The 22,779-nt window shown below is 33.2% G+C and overlaps 1 protein-coding gene across 3 annotated transcripts; it reads right to left on the bottom strand.

Moving 5' to 3' along the window:
- Window positions 1–18,414: 18,414 nt before the first annotated feature.
- Window positions 18,415–20,163, bottom strand: LOC133790987 (dormancy-associated protein homolog 3). Of its 3 annotated transcripts, none has more exons than XM_062228855.1 (3): window positions 19,922–20,163; window positions 19,517–19,675; window positions 18,415–18,820 (listed from the first exon to the last, which is right to left on the bottom strand). In XM_062228855.1, the coding sequence occupies exons 1-3, from the start codon at window positions 20,034–20,036 to the stop codon at window positions 18,714–18,716; spliced, it is 381 nt and encodes a 126-aa protein (XP_062084839.1). In that variant the 5' UTR covers window positions 20,037–20,163; the 3' UTR covers window positions 18,415–18,713. The 3 variants fall into 3 exon arrangements, with proteins under 3 accessions (XP_062084839.1, XP_062084841.1, XP_062084840.1); XM_062228857.1 differs by having other exon boundaries at window positions 18,415–18,817; XM_062228856.1 differs by having other exon boundaries at window positions 18,415–18,813.
- Window positions 20,164–22,779: the final 2,616 nt, after the last annotated feature.

Raw genomic sequence — 22,779 nt, 5'->3', positions numbered from 1 at the left:
ACACTTCCTAACATAGTCCATCGCATCACCATTCATAGTGGGACAGAAGTAGGGTTATGCAAAAAAATTTGCAAATCGCCCAACCCGAATAAACCACCCAAACCAAACCAAAACAATTGACAAAAAATACAGCCTGAATATTCCGAAAAAATTGAAACCGCCCAATTATTATATTGGGCGGTTTAGGAATTATACCAACCCACCCAAATAATCTGAATAAACCAATTAAGAGTTATTTTTCCATTTACACATACATATATTACATATATTATATGTAATATTAAATATTATTTTTAAATCTTTAACAATGAATTTATAATAATGTGTTATCCAAAAAACAGGCATGGATGACATGGCAGACGTTTAGTACACGTGGCTGACATCTGGCCGAAGTCTTGTTCGACCATCGACCAGAAAGATGTCTATGGCGCGACGCTCAATCTTTATATACGACCAGCTTGGTCGTATACTCGCTATAATTGGAGAAATTCTTATGCAGTTATAATCATATCCGAAATTATCTCCCATGATTTCCTGAGTATCCGATTATTTAGGAAAAAATACCTGTAACAAATTAATGTAATCTTCCTTGAGCCTATAAATAGAGAAAGATAGCTCAAGGAAGGGGGACTTTTTTGCTTTCTAATTATCTGAGATTAGAGTTTTACGAGTGTATTAAAGCTATCATATTTGGTATATTGTATTGTTCTTCAGAGGTTGGTGAAACTCATTGAACCCTCGTTCTTTGATCACTCCTTTGAATCTTATATCAATTAAAGCTCAAGTGGACGTAGGTTATTACCAGATTCTGGGGCCGAACTACTATAAATTCCTGTGTCTTTTATTGTTTTTGTCATTATTCTCATTCCAACATATCTGTCCACATCAAGCAATTTTGACTCTGTGTCAGTTGACCAAAATCAGGGTCAACATAATGTTTTAAAGTTTCAATTTAGAATAATATGTCTAAGTTTGGAAGGTGCATACTATACTTTTAGTTTGTTGAATTTAATTATTTGAACATTGAAAAAAAAGCTTAAGATTGGTTTGGGCGGGTTAACTCGACCAAACCGCCTATAACATTGGACGAGTTAAACTTTTTTTTTCTTAATTGGACGGGTTAGAGTTGGATTTTTGCAACTCGATTTTTACATTGGGTTGACTAAAATATGTTATAACCCGACCGAACTGACCAATGAAAATCCCTAGCCAGAAGTACTCTTGTCTCAAGATTTTCTTGGATAGGTTGTAATGACCCAAATTTCCTAATAAGGCTTAGGGCCTTGATTAGGAGGCCGGGAGGACCATAATTGATTTATTATGAAATTAAATGACTAAATTTATGTTTAGGTGTATTATATATGCATGTGAACCCATTTATGATTGATTGGGTGATATTCATATTTTGGCAATTTCGGGTATATTTGGCATATATGTGGCATGTGTGTGGTGCTTCAATATTATTTAGTTATGTTAGGGTTACTCAGCACAAGACGATCATAAGAGGTAAGCTAGTGGGAAAGTCACAACGGGATTCATTCTTGACACGGAGTGAGTCAAGGGGTTAGTACATTATCGGGATATTGGTTAATGGAACTAAATATTTGATGATAAATTTGGAGTTAGTAAGATTAAGGGGAAATTCTGGGAGTTTTGACTATTTTACCCCAGGGGCGTTTGCGAGTTATAAATATTTAAAACATACACGTTTTGGGTCCATCAAGATTTTGGCGCCGTTGGCGTGGAGTTGCAAGAAAATAAACGAACTTTTTATCAAGGTTAGTGAATTCTTCTACTAGTTATTTTAATTTTTGCACTTAAATATATATATATATTTAAAACTATAAAAACTAAAAGATAAAAAGAAAATTTGGGACGGTTCTACCACCCATAAAAAAAAACTTATTTATATATTTATATTTATTGCATTTTTTTTTAGTTGACGACACTTGTGCCTCCTTTCTATCTTTTGAATTTTTATAGTTGACGGCACTTGTACCTCCTATCTATCTTTTTAATTTTTATAGTTGATGACACTTGTGCCTCCTAGCTTTTGTGTTATTATTATTGTTATTTTTTTGTGATAGTTGATGGCATTTGTGCCTCCTAACTTTTTATTTTATTATATTGTTATTTGTTGATGACACTTGTGTCTCCTAAACTTTTTATAATATCTTAACATTGTTTTTGTTCTCTTAATTTTATTTTCTTTTTCTTTTTACCTTAATTGTCATTAAAAAAAATATTAGTTTGTCATTTAGTTTTTAGCATATGAATCATTTTAATTATAGTTGGAATTCTGAATACAACTATTATGCACAATCAAATTTAAATTATAGAGAAACTAATAATATGTATGATATGCATGAATCCCTTGATATCCCATTTACCCCCGGCCATAATCCAAATTTTTCATGGAGTCATACCCAGTCTCCAATGAATGAAGGGCGTGAATTCAACATGCATAATCAAAGTCATGCCCAATCCGACCTATCATATACCACTCAACAAGAAATGAGCCCATCTTTAGAGGATACCCTACAACAGATCATGCAATCAACCTATCAAATCTTACAAGTCCAGTCTCAGTCAATCTAAAAAATTGAGACAATAGTAGGACAACTTGCAACTGTTATAGAGTCAGAAAAACAATTTTATGCCAATCAACCCATTCTCAATCCAAATAGTCAAATTGAAAGTGAAAAAGAGAATGAAGTAGTTGAAGAACTTGTAAGTTGCATTCAACCCCCTAATGAAACAAAAGAGTTGAATGAAATAATTTTCGAGGCTCATGAGGAAAATGAAAAAGATATAATTATATCTCAAGAGCCCATAATTAAACAAATTTGTATATTTACTCAAAATGAAAATGAGTCTAATATAGATATGCAATTTTCTTATTTTATTGATATTCCCTTAAAATTGTATATTTCTAATTTTCTTGTAGGTGTGATGTTATCAATTATTATTTATGGCATTTGCATCAAAGTCATAACTCACCCTACTAATAAAATTCTACACCATCGATTGGGTGTAGGTTAAAAGAAAAAAATGAATTATAGTCGAGCTAAAGACTATAAACTAAAGCGCTTTGTGGGAGGCAACCCATACTTTCATGTTTCATTTTATATTTCACTTGTGTTGTTTGTTTTTATTTCATGTTTTTCAAAAGCTTGAAGGAAACTTCTTGCCCAAAAAAGGAAAAAAAAAAAGAGAAGAAAACAAAGGAGCCAAATCAAAGAAGTATACATCGAAGGGAGTAGTTCTTAACTTTTTCAATTTTATTACTCATTGAGGACAATGTTTCATTTAAGTTTGGGGGTAGTGTGATGTGTTTTTCTTTGTGTTTTTGCATGTTTTTCATTTGTTGTAAAATTCAAAAAAAAAAATTTGGTGATATTTTTATTTTTTTTACTTGTAGTTCTCTTAAAATTATGAATAGTTCTTAAGCTTTGTTTTTAATTATTGAGTCAAGTTGTATAAGTTTTTTTATATATATTTTTCATAATGGAACACTTCTATTTCTTATAAGTTTATATGAAAAATAATATTGCTTAAATCTTCTATGAACTCAAGATTGATTATTTGATAAGTTTAATCTATATTCATAATTTTTTTGAGAACTACTATATTTCAGCAATTCTTGAGGAAATACAAAAGATATCACCAATAAAAAAAAAATTATGTGTTTTATTTTTCTTTTGCTTGAGGACTAGCAAAATACTAAGTTTGGGGGTGTGGTAACTCTACAAAATAGTTATTTTACCATATTTTATAAGCTAATTGTTGCTTAGTTCTTGAGTTTTTAAGTAACTTATTAAGCTTTTAAGTAATTTTGAATGTATTAGTCTTATTACATTTTTTTAGATTTTTATATGTTTTTATAGATATTTTATTATAATTTGTTATAGTATAATTATTTGAAATTAGTATTGTTAAGTTAGAAGTAAAAATTTGTACTTTTGAGCTTAAATGTTTAAGTAAATTAAGTTTCAATTAATATTTTCAAATAATTATTACGATTCATTTTATAATTGAAATTATTTGATTATGATTTAATTTATTTTGTAGGAAAATTATTGTATTTGTAGTGCTTGAAAAAAAAATAATAAAGAAAATAAAATAAAGTTTGATGGTAGGAGAATTATGGCATTTTTGAAGAGGAAAGAAGAAAAAAAAATGGCACATGATCCCAGCGGCCCAAGCCATCCTCGGCTCAGCTCTTCCTCCTCAGCGACGCTCCATGGGCCCGCATGCTCCCGCTGCTTCAGGCCCACGCTCCCAGCAGCAGCAACCTCCTCCCCAGCCAGGCCTGCCTGCCTTCCCCAACACCTGGGCCTTCCTCAAGCTACCCCCAGCCAGGCCCGCCTGCCTCAACCCCATTCGACCCACACCCAACCTCCTAAGCTAGCTGCCAGCCCATAAAACAAGAGGAGACATTTGTCTTGAGCCCAACAATGTCCTTTTGTTGCCTTAGGTCCAAAAATGCCACATTTTTTACCCAAACTTTTCTACACATTTTACCCTAAAATCATCATCGCCCCTACAATTTACCCCTACTTGCCATATTATTATTTATTTAATTAATTTAATAAATTTAAATTGATAATTTTAATACTCTCATTTTGGCTATAAATAGGAAATTTTCAAGACCATTTGGGGGTGCCTGGAGGTGGTTACACTACAAAATTTCTACACTTTCAAGACCACTAAATTCTCTTCATCTTTTTCTTCTTTTTAGTCATTTTTTTTCTAAGTTTTTAGAGGAAAAATTTGGGGGTTTCTCCTCCAAATTTTCCTATTTATGTTTGTAACTTTTGGTTTGTAATTTCTATGCTAGTTATGAGTTTCTAATCTTTTTAAGACTATTAAGGTGATGAAGAAACAATATGTAACTAGATGGTATTTATGTTGTATGTTGATTTCCCATTTTATGCAACAAAGTTAATGGATTTTCTTCTTCAAATATTTTCTTTCATCTTAAATATCTTGTATTTTTTATTGTTAGAACATTTTTACACTTTGTTCTTCATTAGTGCAAAATCATAATATTCTTTTATTAAGGTATGCCATTAAATTGTGCACATCAAATGCTTAGAACAAAAATATTATGTATTTCCTTATAAATAATATTCATTGATTTATTTGTTATTTCATTAGATTGATTTACATTAAATACTTTGAAATTATAATTTTAAAAGTGAAGATAAATCCTACAATTCTATAATTATTTGTGCTTAAATAAAATAACTAATTTGACTAAGTGATAGTAAAATATCTAACTATTAATGAAACTTGGGAATCAAATGTACTTATAAATATTATTGAACTTATATTTTGTGGATTCTATTACCTTAATAATCTTCTTTTACCATCTTGATTTCTACTATTAATTTATTTTTATATATTGTCTTTAATTTCTTTATTATTGTCTCTTATTTGATTTTTTGGTCACAAATTCTCATCAATCTTTGAAGCTAGGTTAGAATTTATTAATTTTGATTTAATTTCTTTTTTATTTTAGACAACTCCTTTGGGTTCGATCTCGTGCTTACACGAACACTATATTTCATATACGATTCGTGAGCTTGCGAGTTATAAATATTTAAAACATACTCGTTTTGGGTCCATCAAGTTTTTGGCGCTGTTGCTGGGGAGTTGCAAGAAAAGAAACGAACTTTTTCTCAAAGTTAGTGAATTCTTCTACTAGTTATTTTAATTTTTGCACTTAAGAATATATATATAAATATATAAAAATATATATATTTAAAACTATAAAAACTAAAAAAAAAGATAAAAAAAAATTTGGGACAATTCTACCACCCATAAAAAAAACTTATATATATATATATATTTATTGCATTTAATAGCTCTGGAATTCAGCGGCAGTTCCTAACAGCACATAAAGACGGCGTCACGACTTTTTTAGTTGACGGCACTTGTGCCTCCTATCTATCTTTTTTTAATTTTTTATAGTTGATGGCACTTGTGTATCCTAATTTTGTTGTCATTTTATTTCTTTTATATCTTTGTTAGTTGATGACACTTGTGTCTCCTAGCTTTTGTGTTATTATTATTGTTATTTTTTTGTGATAGTTGATGGCGCTTGTGTCTCCTAACTTTTTATTTTATTATATTGTTATTTGTTGATGGCACTTGTGCCTCCGAAATTTTGTTTAATATCTTAACATTGTTTTTGTTCTCTTAGTTTTATTTTCTTTTTCTTTTTACCTTAATTGTCATTAAAAAAAATATTAGTTTGTCATTTAGATTTTACCATATGAATCATTTTAATTATAGTTTGAATTCTGAGTACAACTATTATGCCCAATCAAATTTAAATTATAGAGAAACTAATGATATGCATGAATCCCTTGAAATCCCTTTTACCCCCGCTCATAATCCAAAATTTTCATGGAGTCATACCCAGTCTCCAATGAATAAATGGCGTGAATTCAACATGCATAATCAAAGTCATGCCCAATCCGACCTATCATATCCCATTCGACAAGAAACGAGCCAATCTTTAGAGGATACCCTACAACAGATCATGCAATCAACCTACCAAATCTTACAAGTCCAGTCTCAGTCAATCTCAAAAATTGAGACAATAGTAGGATAACTTGCAACTGTTATAGAGTCGGAAAAACAAGTTTATCCCAATCAACCCATTCCCAATCCAAATAGTCAAATTGAAAGTGAAAAAGAGAATGAAGTAGTTGAAGAACTTGTAAAATGCATTCAACCCCCTAATGAAACAAAAGAGTTGAATGAAATAATTTTCGAGGCTCATGAGGAATATAAAAAAGATATAATTATATCTCAAGAGCCCATAATTGAACAAATTTGTATATTTACTCAAAATTAAAATGAGTCTAATATAGATATGCATTTTTCTTATTTTATTGATATTCCCTTAAAATTGCATATTTTTAATTTTCTTGTAGGTGTGATGTTATCAATTATTATTTATGGAATTTGTATCAAAGTCATAACTCACACTACTAATGAAATTCTACACCATCGATTGGGTGTAGGTTAAAAGAAAAAAATGAATTATAGTCGAGCTAAAGACTATAAACTAAAGCGCTTTGTGGGAGGCAACCCATACTTTCATGTTTCATTTTATATTTCACTTGTGTTGTTTGTTTTTATTTCATGTTTTTCAAAAGCTTGAATGAAACTTCTTGCCCAAAAAAGGAAAAAAAAAAAAAGAAGAGAAGAAAACAAAGGAGCCAAATCAAAGAACCATACATCGAAGGGAGTAGTTCTTAACTTTTTCCATTTTATTACTCATTGAGGACAATTTTTCATTTAAGTTTGGGGGTAGTGTGTATGTGATTTTCTTGGTGTTTATGTGTGTTTTCTTTGTGTTTTTGCATGTTTTTCATTTGTTGTAAGATTCAGAAAAAAAAAAATTGGTGATTTGTTTTTTACTTATAGTTCTCTTAAAATTATGAATAGTTCTTAAGCTTTGTTTTTAATTATTGAGTCAAGTTCTCTAAGGTTTTTTTTTTATATTTTTCATAATAGAACACTTTTATTTCTTATAAGTTTATATGATAAATAATATTGCTTAAATCTTCTAAGAACTCAAGATTGATTATTTGATAAGCTTAATCTATATTCGTAATTTTTTTGGGAACTATTATCTTTTAGCACTTCTTGAGGAAATACTTAAGATATCACCAATAACATAAAAATTGTGTGTTTTATTTTTCTTTTTCTTGAGGACTAGTAAAATACTAAGTTTGGGGGTTTGATAACTGTTGGGTTTTATGCCCTAATCAAAACCAAAATTCTTTGTAATCTCATTTTATTATTAATAAAAGAATAGATATCATTTTTTGAATTGGTCAATCACTTTGCTCACATGTGTTTATTTTCATGATTATTTGTTTAATATAAACTTCTATTAAATCCTGAGCATATAGCTAATCGTATTTATAGTGACGTAATCACAGTTGAATATAAATATGATTATATGTTCTAAATAAGTTTGTCCTAAGATTAGTCAGTGCACATGATTTACACTGACTTGCTAATCTACGATATGATCTACTTACACATCACAGTGTTATGTTCTTTCCAAAACATTAGCAAAGAATATAAGATCAGATGTATTTGTTACATCGGACAGGACCGATATTGACAGTTGATAATATAAGTAAACATACTGTTATTATCTATTCTAGTCATATCATATAGTTGACCATAGGTCAATTCAATCTCAATTATGAGTGGTTAGTATTCTAACTGATTGTATTATTTGAGTTCTTTGATTTGTTCGTTACCAGCTTACCCTATGGACTAGCCCATACTTACATCTTGGGAACTCGGTAGTATAATTGAGTGGGAGTGTTAATCATAAATATGAGCATCTATAGCTTCTGGTGAAGAAGTGAAACGATGGTTTCTTTTTAGTTTGGTTCAAGGTGTTAAATGATAGAGATTTCATTTCAGTAATTAAATTAGTTTACTGAAATATCATTTACAAGGAACTAAGTGGTTTAAGGATAAAATACAATGAGGGGTAAAACGGTATTTTAGTCCTATCTCATTGTAGACCATCTATAGAGGATTGAGTGACAATTGTGGTTGTAACAATGGATAATTAATAGCGTATCTATATTTGTTATAGAGCGTTCTATGAATTCAAGAGTGCAATTCCGAGTCTATAGTGGAGTCACGAGGAATTAATAAGTTAGTAAATTTATTTGTTAGATTTATGATAACTTATTGGAGCTTGATTTCATAGGCCCATGGTCCCCATTGTACCTTGGATAAAATCATCTAGATAGTCTCCATTAATTGATTTAATTATCAATTAGAATTATCAAAGTTGACCAGATCAATTTTGGATAGTTTCACAGAGTTATGTATTTTTTAGAAGAAAAGAAAAATTATGGCAGATATATTAATTAAAATAAATTGGTATCTAAATTAATAAATACTTTTAAATCAAGGTTCAAATTATAAATAATTAATTTGATAAATTATTTAAATAATTATTTAATTAATTAAATCAATAGAAAATAATCCAGGCCTTGATTTTAAGTCCAATGGGCTTAAAATCAAATGAGAAATTTCACGGGCCTAAAGCCCATGATAATTTCGACCTAGGGCTTCATATTGGCTATTATTTTATTGATTTTTTAATTAAATTAAATGGCCTAATTGAGGAGTGCTTAGAGAGAAGTCAAGAGAGACGACAGATAAATTTAATCACTGATTTTCTGATAGTTTTAGATTCTCTCTAAACACAAGTCATTTTCTAAGCCTCTTTGTTATTTTCTCTTCTTCTCTCTGTATCTATCTCATGTGTTGAGAATTTCCTACACTAGTCTAGGAGATTCTAAGGATACATTGGAAGATTGTGAAGAAATTAGAAGAACAGTTTAATTTCTTGATAATACTCTGCGACAAAAAGGATACAAGAGTTAGAGAAGCTGAAGGAATGGCTCTTTCATTCTGCTGTGTATATCTGAAAGTATTTTTATCTTTGTTTCTCTTTGAATTCTATTTTAGAAACATGTTCTAGGTTATCTCATATTAATTTGTTTAATATTAGATCTACATGAAAATAATAAAGATCATGTATAAGTTTTCATAACAATAACTCTACAAAATAGAGTTATTTTACCATATTTTATATGGTAATTGTTACTTAGTTCTTGAGTTTTTAAGTAACTCATTAAGTTTTTTAAGTAATTTTGAATTTATTAGTCTTATTGTATTTTTTATATGTTTTTATAGATATTTTATTATAATTTGTTATAGTCTAATTATTTGAAATTAGTATTGTTAAGTTAGAAGTAAAAATATGCACTTTTGAGCTTAAATGTTTAAGTAAATTAAGTTTTAATTAATATTTTCAAAGAATTATTACAACTCATTTTATAATTACAATTATTTGATTATGATTTAATATAATTTGTAGGAAAAATATTGCATTTGTGGTGCTTGAAAAAATAATAATAATAAAGAAAATAAAATAAAGTTATGATGGTAGGAGAATTATGGCATTTTTGAAGAGGAAAGAAGAAAAAAATGGCACATGAGCCCAGCGGCCCAAGCCATCCTCGGCCCAGCTCTTCCTCCTCAGCAAAGCTCCACGGGCTCCCATGCTCCCTGCTGCTCCAGGCCCACGCTCCCAGCAGCAGCCTCCTCCCCAGCCGGGCCCGCCTGCCTCAGCCCATTCGGCCCACACCCAGCGCAGCCCGCCTCCTAAGCTAGCTGCCAGCCCAGAAAACAAAAGGAGACATTCGCCTTAAGCCCAACAATGTCATTTTGTCCCCTTAGGTATAAAAATGCCACATTTTTTACCCAAACTTTTCTACACATTTTACCCCAAAATCATCATCACCCCTACAATTTACCCCTACTTGCCATATTATTATTTATTTAATTAATTTAAATTGATTATTTTAATACTCTCATTTTGGCTACAAATAGGGAATTTTCAAGACCATTTGGGGGTGCTTGGAGGTGGTTACACTACAAAATTTCTACATTTTCAAGACCACTCCATTCTCTTCATATTTTTCTTCTTTTTAGTCATTTTTTTTCTATGAGTTTTTAGAGGAAAAATTTGGGGGTTTCTCCTCCAAATTTTCCTATTTATGTTTGTAATTTCTATGCTAGTTATGAGTTTCTAATCTTTTTAAAATTATTAAGGTGACGATGAAATAATATGTAACTAGATAGTATTTATATTGCATGTTGATTTCCCATTTTGTGCAATAAAGTTTATAAATTTTCTTCTTCAAATATTTTCTTTCATCTTAAATATCTTGTATTTTTTGTTGTTAGAACATATTTACACTTTGTTCTTCATTAGTGCAAAATCATAATATTCTTTGATTAAGATGTGCCATTAAATTGTGCACATCAAATGCTTAGAACAAAAATATTATGTTTTGCCTTATAAATAATATTAATTGATTTATTTGTTATTTCATTAGATTGATTTACATTAAATACTTTGAAATTATAATTTTAAAAGTAAATATAAATCCTACAATTCTATAATAATTTGTGCTTAAATAGAATATCTAATTTGAATAAGTGATAGTGATTAATTTCTACTATTAATGAAACTTGGGAATCAAATGTACCTATAAATATTATTGAACTTATATTTTGTGGATTCTAATACCTTGATAATCTTCTTTAACCATCTTGATTTCTATAATTAATTTATTTTTATATATTGTCTTTAATTTCTTTATTATTGTCTCTTATTTGATTTTCTGGTCACAAATTCTCATCAATCTTTGGAGCTAGGTTAGAATTTATTAATTTTGATTTAAAATAGTTTTCTTTTTTATTTTAGACAACTCCTTTGGGTTCGATCTCGTGCTTACACGAACACTATATTTCATATACGATTCGTGCACTTGCGAGTTATAAATATTTTAAAACATCCCCGTTTTGGGTCCATCATCAACATGTTGTATTCTTTTGAATTGTAAATGACCTTTTAATGTTTACTTTGGGATCCCATGTACGAAGTTAAACTTTTTAATGAAATGATTACTTCTTTTGACCAAAATTTGTAACCCTAACATGTTAATTACCTTAAGTTACACGTTTATGACCAAATGACTTAATTAGAGAGTCTAACACCATTTAAAAGTGCACAATGAACTGTCTTGGATATCCAGGGCATTACAGTAGCCTGTCGGGGCGGCACCAAAGCTGACATTCGACATTGTGTTGAAACAAGCTAGTTGGATAGCAGTACCTATATGTGGAGCACTTAATACACTTATATTGGCAGGAGTGTATTGCAAGTAATGGGCTACTGGGTCCACGACGTTTGGAAACAAAGGAGCGGGGAAAGGGACTGACACTCTGAACACTCCAATCTGGGCCTTCACCCAGTAGATGTACTCTTGGGCTCGACGTATGAATTCCTCGAGCTTGTGTCATCCTCTTCGCTGGAGGTCATCCCATAGTGGGGAACCTGCTCGGATGCCAACTTGTAGGGCCATCAGCTTTTGGCCATCGTTGGCCATCATCGACCATCTTGGTATGGGTCGCCTCCTCCTTAAATGGTCTGATGTACACTTTAAGGGTTTCAAGTTGTAATGCCCCGGATTCCCTATTATGGTCAATGGCCGGATTAGTAGGCCGGGAGGGCCATAACTGTTTAATTATGCCATTAAATGTGTTTATGCATGTTTATGAGAATTATATTATCATATGATGTTAAATGCATGTTTGTGAGTCCACATTTGTTTACAGGGGTATTATGGTAATTTGGCCCGTTGAGGGTATAATTGAATATTTGTTGTATGTTAATGATATATTGTGAGACCACATTATAATAAGGATTGGTTCGAGAATTTCGACATGAGACGATCGTTAAACATGATTTATCGGTTTGGTCATAACAGGTTTGAGCTCGGGGCTCGGGGTGAGTCTCGGGGTGATATTAAAGGCTATCGCGTTACCGGGGATTTTAGGGTAACGGGTTATGAAATATTGGTGTTTGAGGATATTGAGATTAGCGGGAATTGGGAAGCGTTAATTATAATTAACGGGTTAAGCTAGAAGTACCAATTTTACCCCTAGAGTAGTTTGAAAGGCTTTAGATGTCACAAGGGCGTTTTGGTCTTTTTAGGGGAGGATATATATAAGGTTTAGTGGCTGAAGGCTGTGGAATAAAACAGTGTAAAAACAGAGTTTTGCCTCCTCCATTCCCGTACATCACCCTCTTCATTACTCCTTTGAGGTTTTGAGCTCTAGGAGTGGGATCAAGCTAAGGAAATTGAAAGGCAAGGTTGGAGCACTTGTTTTAGCTGGTGTGGGAGGTTTAAAGCTAGTTCCAAGGTGAGTTTTTACTATATATCACAGCTGGTGCTCTGTTTTATCTTTGGTATTTAGTTCATGGTTTTTGATGTGGGAAGTGAGGATTAAAGGGAGTTCTTGGTGTTAGATGATTGGGTTTTGGTGAGGAGGTTTTATAGGTAAGGTTTGGGGGTTCAATTACATGTTTGGAGAAGGTTTTAAGATGATTCGAGGGACTGGTTTGAAGGGAAAAACGCAGGGTTAAATTCTGGTTCGTGTGTGGCCGACTTGCTGATCTGGGCTGGGCGCCGCGGCGCAGCTAGGGTGCGCCGCGGCCCTTGGTGTTTGGCAAGCAGGGAGCCTCTCTGTCTGGAGGCGCGCTGCGGCGCAAAAGCAGGGAGGGCCGCGGCCCTTAGAGCCAATTTTGCTAAAATAAGGATTTTAGCTTGGGGATTCAAACCATAGGCCTCGGGGTTGGACCTAGTACCCGGTTGGGTAGTATTTGATGTCTCGGGGGCTGGGATTTGGTTTGGGAACCCTTGGTTATCATTTTTATTGATGAATCCTATATTTTGGTTATGACCAGGTGACCGTCGAGGAATTTAAAGGTTGATCGTTCTCAGGGGTCGTTCATATTATAATACTCACTCGAACCAGAGGTAAGAAAACGGTGTATGAATACAGTTGCACCCTGTATAGGTACATGACATGCATGGTTTGATATAAAGGCGTGTTGATTGATATATGTGGACATGGATTGCATATTAAATGCTAGTGAACGCCGATTACCTGCTTGAGACACTGACTAGTCAGGGACCGACTCTAAAGTCGAGAATCATGCATTGAATGGCTCTAAAGCATTAATGCCAGTCCGACCCTAGGGTCGAGGAACTTATAAGCGCTTGCCTGGTCTACGACCAGATGATTATAGCCAAGGTATAAGACCCCGGTGACCGTTTGTCACAAGGCTAAGGGACGTTGTCCATAGTTTCGACTATAGAGTCGTGAGGAAGGTTATGTTGGTGACTAGTCACCTTGCACCTGTCCTAAACAAACTTATAAATGAAACACTTATTGATTAAGCTCTGGTGACCCTATCGTCACATGGCTAGAGGGAGCGATGCTCATTATTGTGACTTTTGGCTATTGTCACCTAATTGTTGGACTGATAGTCCTGAAGGAATAACTATGATTATTGTTGATATTATATCATGCTATATTGTGTTTTCTTGCTGGGCCTCGGCTCATGGGTGCTTTGTGGTGCAGGTAAAGGAAAGGAAAAGCTTGGCCAACCCTGAGTGGAGAGCTTGGGCGATGTAATGTACATACAGGGCCGCTTGACCGCCACGGTCAAGGAGTTCTCAGAGGGACTAGGGTTTACCCTATTTTTGCCGCTTAGGCCGGCGGAGATTGTATAAATGGAACTGTAGCAACTCTTTTGTAACTTGAACTACTTGTAAACATTTTAAAAGACTCATGAGCAGTTTATTTACTTAATGAAAAGTGCCCTTTCCTTTTTACTGGTTTTACACCTTAACCTGTTAACGACACTTAGATCACGTTTTTAGCCAAAGGACTCGGGTAGCGGGTCAAATTTCCGGTTCACTGTTCTCCGTAATTGTTCTGGGGTAGCCAGGGCATTACACAAGTGGTCCCTTATTTATATTGGCATACGCATTGACCTCAAAATTCACTTACCGTGCAGCTATGAATTGTCTTCAGAAGGAGGAGCAAAGTTGGTGCCAGGAGTGAATGGATCCCGACTTGTGATTATTTAACCATTTATCAGTTGTTCTTGTCAAGGTCAATGGGAAAACAAGGCATTTGGCATCCTCGGAGACGCAGTGGACCGACATCAATCTATTAAACTTTGAGGGATGATCGGTGGGGGTTTGTGCCTCCATTGTATGAATCAATGTTTGGAATTTTAAAGCCTCGAGATAGTGGATCCGCCACAATGTGGGGAGCACAAGGCTCTCCATCCTCTTCCTCAGAGTCTGATTCGTGACCTTGTCTCTGGGCCATCTTTAGCATTATCCTTTTCAGATTCTCTAATTATGCGTGGAGTGGTCGCGATTTTGATTGGCACTTTCTGCCGTTTGTTCTTTCCTCCAAGCATTAAGGTCGTCTCAGAGGTCCCCCAAGTTGGCTCCAAAATAAGATTCCCGAGTCCCCGGGCCTAGCCCTTAAGTTTCAGCAAACTAGCATTTCGGGCCCCCTGGCGCAGTCGTGCTTGCTCTTGGCGCGGTTGCGCTCATAGAAAATTTGAGGCTTCTAGGCCATTAGCGCGGTCGCACCAACCTGTGGCACAGTCGCGCCCCATAACTCGAGCCCCCAAATTGGATTCCATTTTCCCCATTTTTGGGACACTAGCACAATCGCGCTAGGTCGCCAAAACCTAAAAATTTGCCCATAACTTAGGTGTTCTTCCCGAAATTATATCCTTGCAATTTCTAGCAATTTTAAACCAGAATTCAACCCAACCAGGTGTTTTTAAAAAAAATTCAGCCACAAAACTTATCACTAGGCCTAGGCAACAAAACCCACTACTCAAACCATCACAAACACCCATAGACACTCAAATTAGGAATCAAACTCAAAAGAAATTCAAGAACACCAAAAACAGGGGCCTCACCTCTAAATTTGAATCCCTTGAGGTTGATGATGGCCCTAGAAACCTTTAGTTCCAATCCACAGCTGCTATTCCACAAGAATTTGCTTCATTCTCCTCAAAAACTCTAGCTTAGTATAGCCTTAGAGTGCCTTGTGTGCTCTTCAAAGAAAAGTGCTCCCAAAGCTCAAAGAAATGTCTTGAATGTGTGATCCTAAGTGCCCAGCTGCTGGCTTAGTTAGTAGCCCAAGTGGTCAAATGACCACAATGCCCTTTGCCCTTTTTTACTTCAAAGGTTACTCTTAAGGGAAAAATTATCATTTGGCATAGTTCCTACTAATCTCAAATTATCCCATATAATATATCATACCAATATTCATCAATTAATTCCCGCTACTCACTAATTCTCGGTAATTTACCAAAATACCCCTAAGCTCACCCTGAGCCAGGTATTTACCCCGTTGTGACTTTTCTGCTAACTAGCTCATTAGGATCGCCTCATGATGGGTAACTCAAATATATTCACATAATAATGCGATCATAATTATATATCATACATATTTACGATTACACACTCAACGGGTCAATATTACGAAAATGCCCTTCTAATAAGAAATGGACACATGCGCATATTAAATACACTTAAACATGCAAGCATAATATTATCATAATACAATTCACATAATAACATGCTCATAACACATAAGGACACAATTAATTCTATTATTGCCTCCCGACCCCCTAATCTATGCACTAAGCCATATTAGGGAAATTGAGGTGTTACATATTGACTGTCTTTTACGCTATCAACTTATCAACAGAACTCGAAGAAAATAAAGAAGATTAACACCAAGATTTTACGTGGTTCAGGTTATAAAACAACCCTAGTCTACTAGTCTTTAGTATTAGTGTTCTTGAAGCTTGGATGAACAAGCTTCAATGGAAGTTTTCTCAGGCAGCGTATAAATTGCTCTTAGTAAAAAATTGAGATTAAATGTCCAAAAGCCAAAATTCCTCTATAGTGTGGTGCCCTAGCCCTATTTATAGTGGTTGGGGATCATTGATATCCTTAATGAGCATTTATTACAAACATTCCTCCATTATTTGGGGAGTTAATTGCTACTTAACACCTTCGACTGTACTAATTAAGACTGTGGGCCTGTGCGTATTGCACAGGGTCCAATTTGCAGGTTGCAGCCCACCAACTTTACGGGAGACACGTCTCTGGCACTGTTAGAATATGGTTGCATGTGTTTCCTGTGTCAGACGGTGTTGTGGGAAATGTCAATTATCGAGTGTACGAACTCGACACCACTACTCGAGACACCCAAAAAGTTGTAAGACGTTCTTGTGGTGGCCCAAGGCTGCAGTGACTGACATCTGGTGCTCTCTCCAGGCCCCGAGGACAAAATTCCTAGAGCTGGAGAACCATCGGGTCAAGAAGACGGGAGGACTGCTAGGGTGGTCCTCGGGACGTGGCCTCACTTGGAGGCGCCCACACTTGGAAATGGATCACGACTTACTATGAGGAGACTACACTCTGAGGAGCTCTAGGCAAGCTCTACAGAGTTTTACTGTCTTCCGAGGAGTTTAATTACTTCTCTAATGACTGTCACGTGTCCAATGATTAAATCACGAACAACATTATGTATCTCAAACTTGTGATGCACTATATTGTTAAATTTCACATATTTATTATCTTGCATTTGTAATAGTTTTAAGTTTAGAATGATTTTAATTAAAGTTATTCATCCATCTATTTTCCCGGCCTTTACTAATATCTTACATTTAATTAAATTTTCAAAACAATTTATACTTTTTAATTCTTATAATTTCTCTTTAAACTATTAGTGAAGAGTATAATGGGTTTCTTTTTTCATATTTTAAATATAGAGGAACAAAAATATCTTATTTTAAAAGTAATTTATAAAATATTTTTTCAATACATATCATTTTATAAAAATACTACATTTGAAAAAGAAAATAAAATTGTGAAACAGTCATCGAGACATAATGATTTTGAAAACAAAATTAATTTATAAAGTGATTAAAAAGAATGGTAGGTAATCATTTAGTATCTAGTGTTTTTGTAAAATATCGTTTTGGTACCTTGTGTTTACAATAATACTTATTTGGTATTCTATATTTTGAAATCGTACATATTTGATACTGGTGCTTTGAAATTGTATATATTTCGTATCCTAAAATCAAATTTAATTGTTAAAATTTTGTCAATTTAATCAAACTACTCTGAATTATATGAATTCTAAATTCAAATTTAATTACTTAATTATATATAACTGATGGCAGTTTGGTCATATTTATCAAATCTGAGTTTAGAGTATTAAATATATATGATTTTAAAATACAATGTACTATACATAAATATTATTGAAAAAAGAAAATACAAAAACGATATACTTTGCAAAAAATATAAGATATGAAATAAGTAAATTCCCTAAAAAGAATCTATTGCCAGATATCATAAAAGAGAAGTTTATAGTAATAAAAAAATATAGTAGAAGTGGTAGACAAGATGTGTCTCCCCTTTAAAGATTATATTATAAATTAACAAAATGAACTGATTTCCGCCGTTTAGATTGTTAACAATTGATGTATTAATTTTTTAATTTAAATTGCATTGAAGAGTTAAACAATGTAGCATTAATTAATCACTTTAATTCGAAGCCCTAATAAAACACAAATTCCAACATTATTTTGTCAATTCACAACAAATTTAAAACACTTAATAACAAAAAAAAAAACAGAAAAAAATAAAGCATATTTATTAACATGACTAGGAAACCACCGAGAAGCCCCCCATAACAACCACCACCACCAATACCAATATTCACGTTATTTTTGTTTCTCTAAAATCAATAATAATATGGTCCACTGCAATATTATTCAAGAAATCACAATGAAAATAGCATTTTCCATTATTATCATCATATCACATCTTCAAATAACTCATGATATAGAGCTAAACAAAAAACCACAACCAGTAATAAAACGAGAAAAGGCGCACTATATACAGAGATGATTTAACAAAAGTACGTACATAACCAACCCTACACTCGATCGATATAGCTACATCAAACAGCACATATCTCACATCATCATCATCATCATCATATATATATATATATATATATCTTACATGAACAAGTAAGAAATTACACAACCACCTCTTCCAAAACACACACACACACGACAGAGCTACATATTTATAGTAAGTAACATTCTCAGCCGTTTGATTTGGGACTACAAAACATGATCTTGTGATCATCATCATCATCATCATATCTCACACGTCGTAAGGAGGAGGAGGGCTGCTTCTGGGTCCAACTTCGCTGGTCTTCTCGTACGCATCCGATGCTGACTTTCTTCGAAACCTAAACGACTCTCTGCCTCCTAACAAAACATTCAATGAGTTCCACCATTTCTTAGCCATCAATAATATATATATATACATATATATACCAACATGTTTTGTTTACATGCAAACTCATTACATATACATTCAAATGATAATAATAAAAATAATTAGGTGACCAAACTCACACAAGGGTTTCTTCAGTAATATTCATCACAACTACACTCACTTAATGTGTGAGATAATGGGGTTTTATGGCCAATAATGCATTATTCTACCAACCCAATTAAAACAAATTTTGATTTTTCAGACCATAAATTATAAACACTTTAAATGTATACGCGGGTCCCAGTTAAAAACAAGTGATTCGAATCAAACCAATATATTCCGTATCAAACCAAAATGAGCATAAACATATAAATTATCATGCTTAATTAAAAATAAAAGAAAGCAAGCAAGCATGCATATAGTTTAAGAGATAGTTTAAGAGTGTAGCACGTCAACAACAAGGGTAAAATCGTCATTTTAGAAAAGTATTATTATCATTATTATATGCATCCTCCTAACACTACACTATTATCCACTTAAAAGTAGATAACATCACAAAATGACAAAACTCGTGTGTGTTCCAGAGACTGTGTACACTACACACTATGCACTCCCCTAAAGAATGGAGAGAAATAGTCTTCCAAGTAAATAGAACAGGGGCAATTCCGTCATTTCATCAAACTCACCAGAAAACGGCGACACTGGAGGAGTTGACCCAGCTGGCGAAACCGGAGGAGAGCCGCTCAGGCTCCCTGGTGGTCTTACTATCATGATACTCCGTGTAACTCTCGTCGGCTCCTCCGGCTGATCCTCACCGTACGATCTCACGTTTCCACCGTCAGATCCTGATCAGATTAAAAACACCAATTATTAATCTAACAAAATTCAACTTGTACTGGAATATATAGTTTCCATTAAAGCCAATATTAAATATTTTTCTAATTAAAAAACTACTTAATAGATCACTAAAACATGCAAATATATTGAGATGACAGTAGATCTAAGCCGTCCGATCATTATTATTATTAGTATTAATATTATTATTATAACTTATTAAGATCTTGTTCTAATAAGCACCAACTCGGCCGTACCCTTGCCAGAGTTAGACCGGAAACTGAAGGTGGAATACTTTCGAAGCTTTCCGAGACCGTTCTCCGGACGAGGTCCGGCGACGGTGTCATCCCAAAGCTGGTCGAGTAAGCCCATAGGGGTAGCGTAAGTTAGCAAGAAGAGACTGAGAGACCGAAAAAGCGGCTGATACCCTAAAAGAGATCTCGAGCTCTGTGAAGAGTGATACCCAGAATAGAGGAGAGAACTACAAAGAGTAGCAGAGATATTTAATGGGGGAGTTCGAGGGGTTGTGGGCGTTAAAGGTCGAGCAAGTTTTGGGATCTGGAACGATCGGTAACCGTTGGATTAATCCGAGGGCTCTGTAAGGACGTGGCAAGTGGATCGACCAACACGTAATTAGGATAAGACCGATATGAGAGGTGGGCCCGACGGCTGGTTAGAAGGGGAAAGGATTAAGAGTGACACGTGGCGGGAGAGAATTGTAAGAGGGCAAAGGTCAGTCACGTGAGGGGTCGTGGTTGTGGATAAAGATACCATAATGCCCTTGACTTTTGCCAAGAGCATAAAGAAAAGGACTTGAGGTTTTGACATATTTACGAAATATGCCAAATCCCAATTTGGATGGTGTCTAATTCATCGGAAGCTGTTCCAAAATCTCGCCTCGCAGTGACTCAATCTCCGTACAAATGTTGCCATCCGTTCGGACCGTAGAGGGCACAGCGGCCTTATCGTCGTTCCCATACTCTTAACTTATTTTCTTACTTATCTTTTTGGATTTTGTATTGCATGGGGACAAATCACAAATTTCATCTGTTCTGTTCAATTTAATCACACTCAACAATCGGCTATATATCCAACTGAATTTATCTCCAAGAGAAATCATCTCATGTTTGTTAATATCTTAACTAAAAAAGTCTTGAATTTTTTTTATTATTATCTAATTTACACGGAAAAAAGGTGTTTCAATCACTCAATCAAATTTTGAGTTGTGCTTGAGATACATGTGTCAATCTATAGTTATGGACATAAACAAAATTGTCTTTTATCAATCGGTCGAAAATTACTATTTGAAATAATTATATCTGAATAAAAATAAATATATATGATTTATTCTTATCTTAGAATGATTTGTATATTCACTTTAATTTTTATTTCTTAGCAATACATATATTATTTGTAACTACAAGCCAGCGATTGATTCCACATGGTCTGTAATGATAGAAATAGTTTATAAATTAAAATATGTAAAATATATAAACAGTTTCTTTAATATAATCTTCACGTTAATTATTTTAAATTATGTTATTTTTATTACTGTTGATTTTAAATAGTAAATTGTCACGATTTTTTTTAGAGATTTTTTCTTAAATAAATATATTTTTTTTATTTTTATTACTTTTTTATGGTTTCTATTTTTTTTTTCAAAAATGCAATTTTCTAAGTTTCATAATTACGAAAATACTTTTTTTTAAGAAAAATAATTAAAAAACAACTTAAAAATAACTTACTAGACTAACTAAACATCAACAAAAAAACCTAAAAATAATTTGAAAACACAAAAAAGAAAAAAGACAAAATCGTGAAAATGTAAAAATTTCCTTAAAACTGTAAAATTGAAAGAAAAAAAAATATTTGACCGTAAAAATATAATATTTTAGCAAAAATTAGTATTTTATGCAAAAAAATCTATTTTTTTATCACTTATCAAATTGATTACAATTATTGAATAAATTGAAGTAATCATTAAATATGATTCATAATATATTGTGTATTGGTCAAATAAATTAAAATATATATATTTGGAAAGAAAAATATCTCTTTTATATAAAAAGTGTGTAGATAACAGAAATTTTTTATTTTAACGGTTTGTTTTTTTAACATTAACGGAATATACTTTTAAAACTAACTTAAAAATGGATATTTATCAATTATATTTGTTGACGCGGCTTTTTGCCAACAACGAATTATGAAAATAGCTGGGATGGATTAGTGCTTAATAATAAATTGTAATAAGAAAATGATGCTTAAAAACGCTAGAAAAGAAATATTAAGAGCACTCGTCTTTTTACGTGCTTCAGAGGTTAAAATCCACATAGTCCACGAGTCTGTATTATTACTCTTTGTCTCTCTAAATTTTGGCAGAGTTTTTGTATTACATAACAACTTCTTTTTTTTTTCTCTATTCAAGGTCTTAGTATTTATATAGAAAAATCTATGGATCGGATGGGCATTGGGTCATCACGTGAATGAGATCCCTAGTGTGACCTGTCCCACACTAATTATAATTATTACAATTTATCCTAAGGTATAGTCTAATCAATAGGTAAAACTAATCATGGATCCTCAAGGATATTCGGACATACGATGTCTGATCATGCACGATTATATTAAGTGTTCGGGATTTCAGGGATACGCTGACATGTAATGTCTGACCATGCACATCTATATAACGTATCCAGGTTTTATAAAGATCCAAGGATGCGACAGATCTCTAGCGTACCCCAAGCTGAGTGCAATGTCAGCTCGCGTCTCGGGTGCTATGCTTTATAAACATTTTTAGTTCGTGCCTATTGCTTTGTATTCACCAGCTCGTGCTATAGACCTGGGGAATCGTGCTGCCTGCACAGAGGAAATATGGACTTGTGGATCATCTATTACAGTTCTTGGCTAGCCAGCTGTATCCGAGTTGGCTAAAAGACTCGTGCTGAATTTTAGGATGTACAACATTAATATAAATTTAAATATTATAAAATATTATTATTATAATAATATTTAATATAAGACTACTTATATAATAATTATATTAATATAAATTTAAATTCAAATTTCATAAAATATCATTATTATAATAATATATAATACATGACTATATATTTAA

Source organism: Humulus lupulus, chromosome 7 (genome assembly GCF_963169125.1).
Source record: "Humulus lupulus chromosome 7, drHumLupu1.1, whole genome shotgun sequence".
NCBI lineage: Eukaryota > Viridiplantae > Streptophyta > Magnoliopsida > Rosales > Cannabaceae > Humulus > Humulus lupulus.
Note: the sequence above shows the minus strand (reverse complement) of the source record. Positions and strands in the feature narration are given on the sequence as shown.

What these genes read in the sequence shown, in the direction of transcription:
- LOC133790987 (XM_062228855.1), bottom strand. Translation starts at nt 20,036, where the DNA reads ATGGGCTTACTCGACCAGCTTTGGGATGACACCGTCGCCGGACCTCGT. An exon ending in CCGGTCTAACTCTGGCAAGG is followed by an intron (nt 19,676 to 19,921) that starts GTACGGCCGAGT and finishes TAATCTGATCAG; the next exon opens with GATCTGACGGTGGAAACGTG. An exon ending in TCCAGTGTCGCCGTTTTCTG is followed by an intron (nt 18,821 to 19,516) that starts GTGAGTTTGATG and finishes ATGTTTTGTTAG; the next exon opens with GAGGCAGAGAGTCGTTTAGG.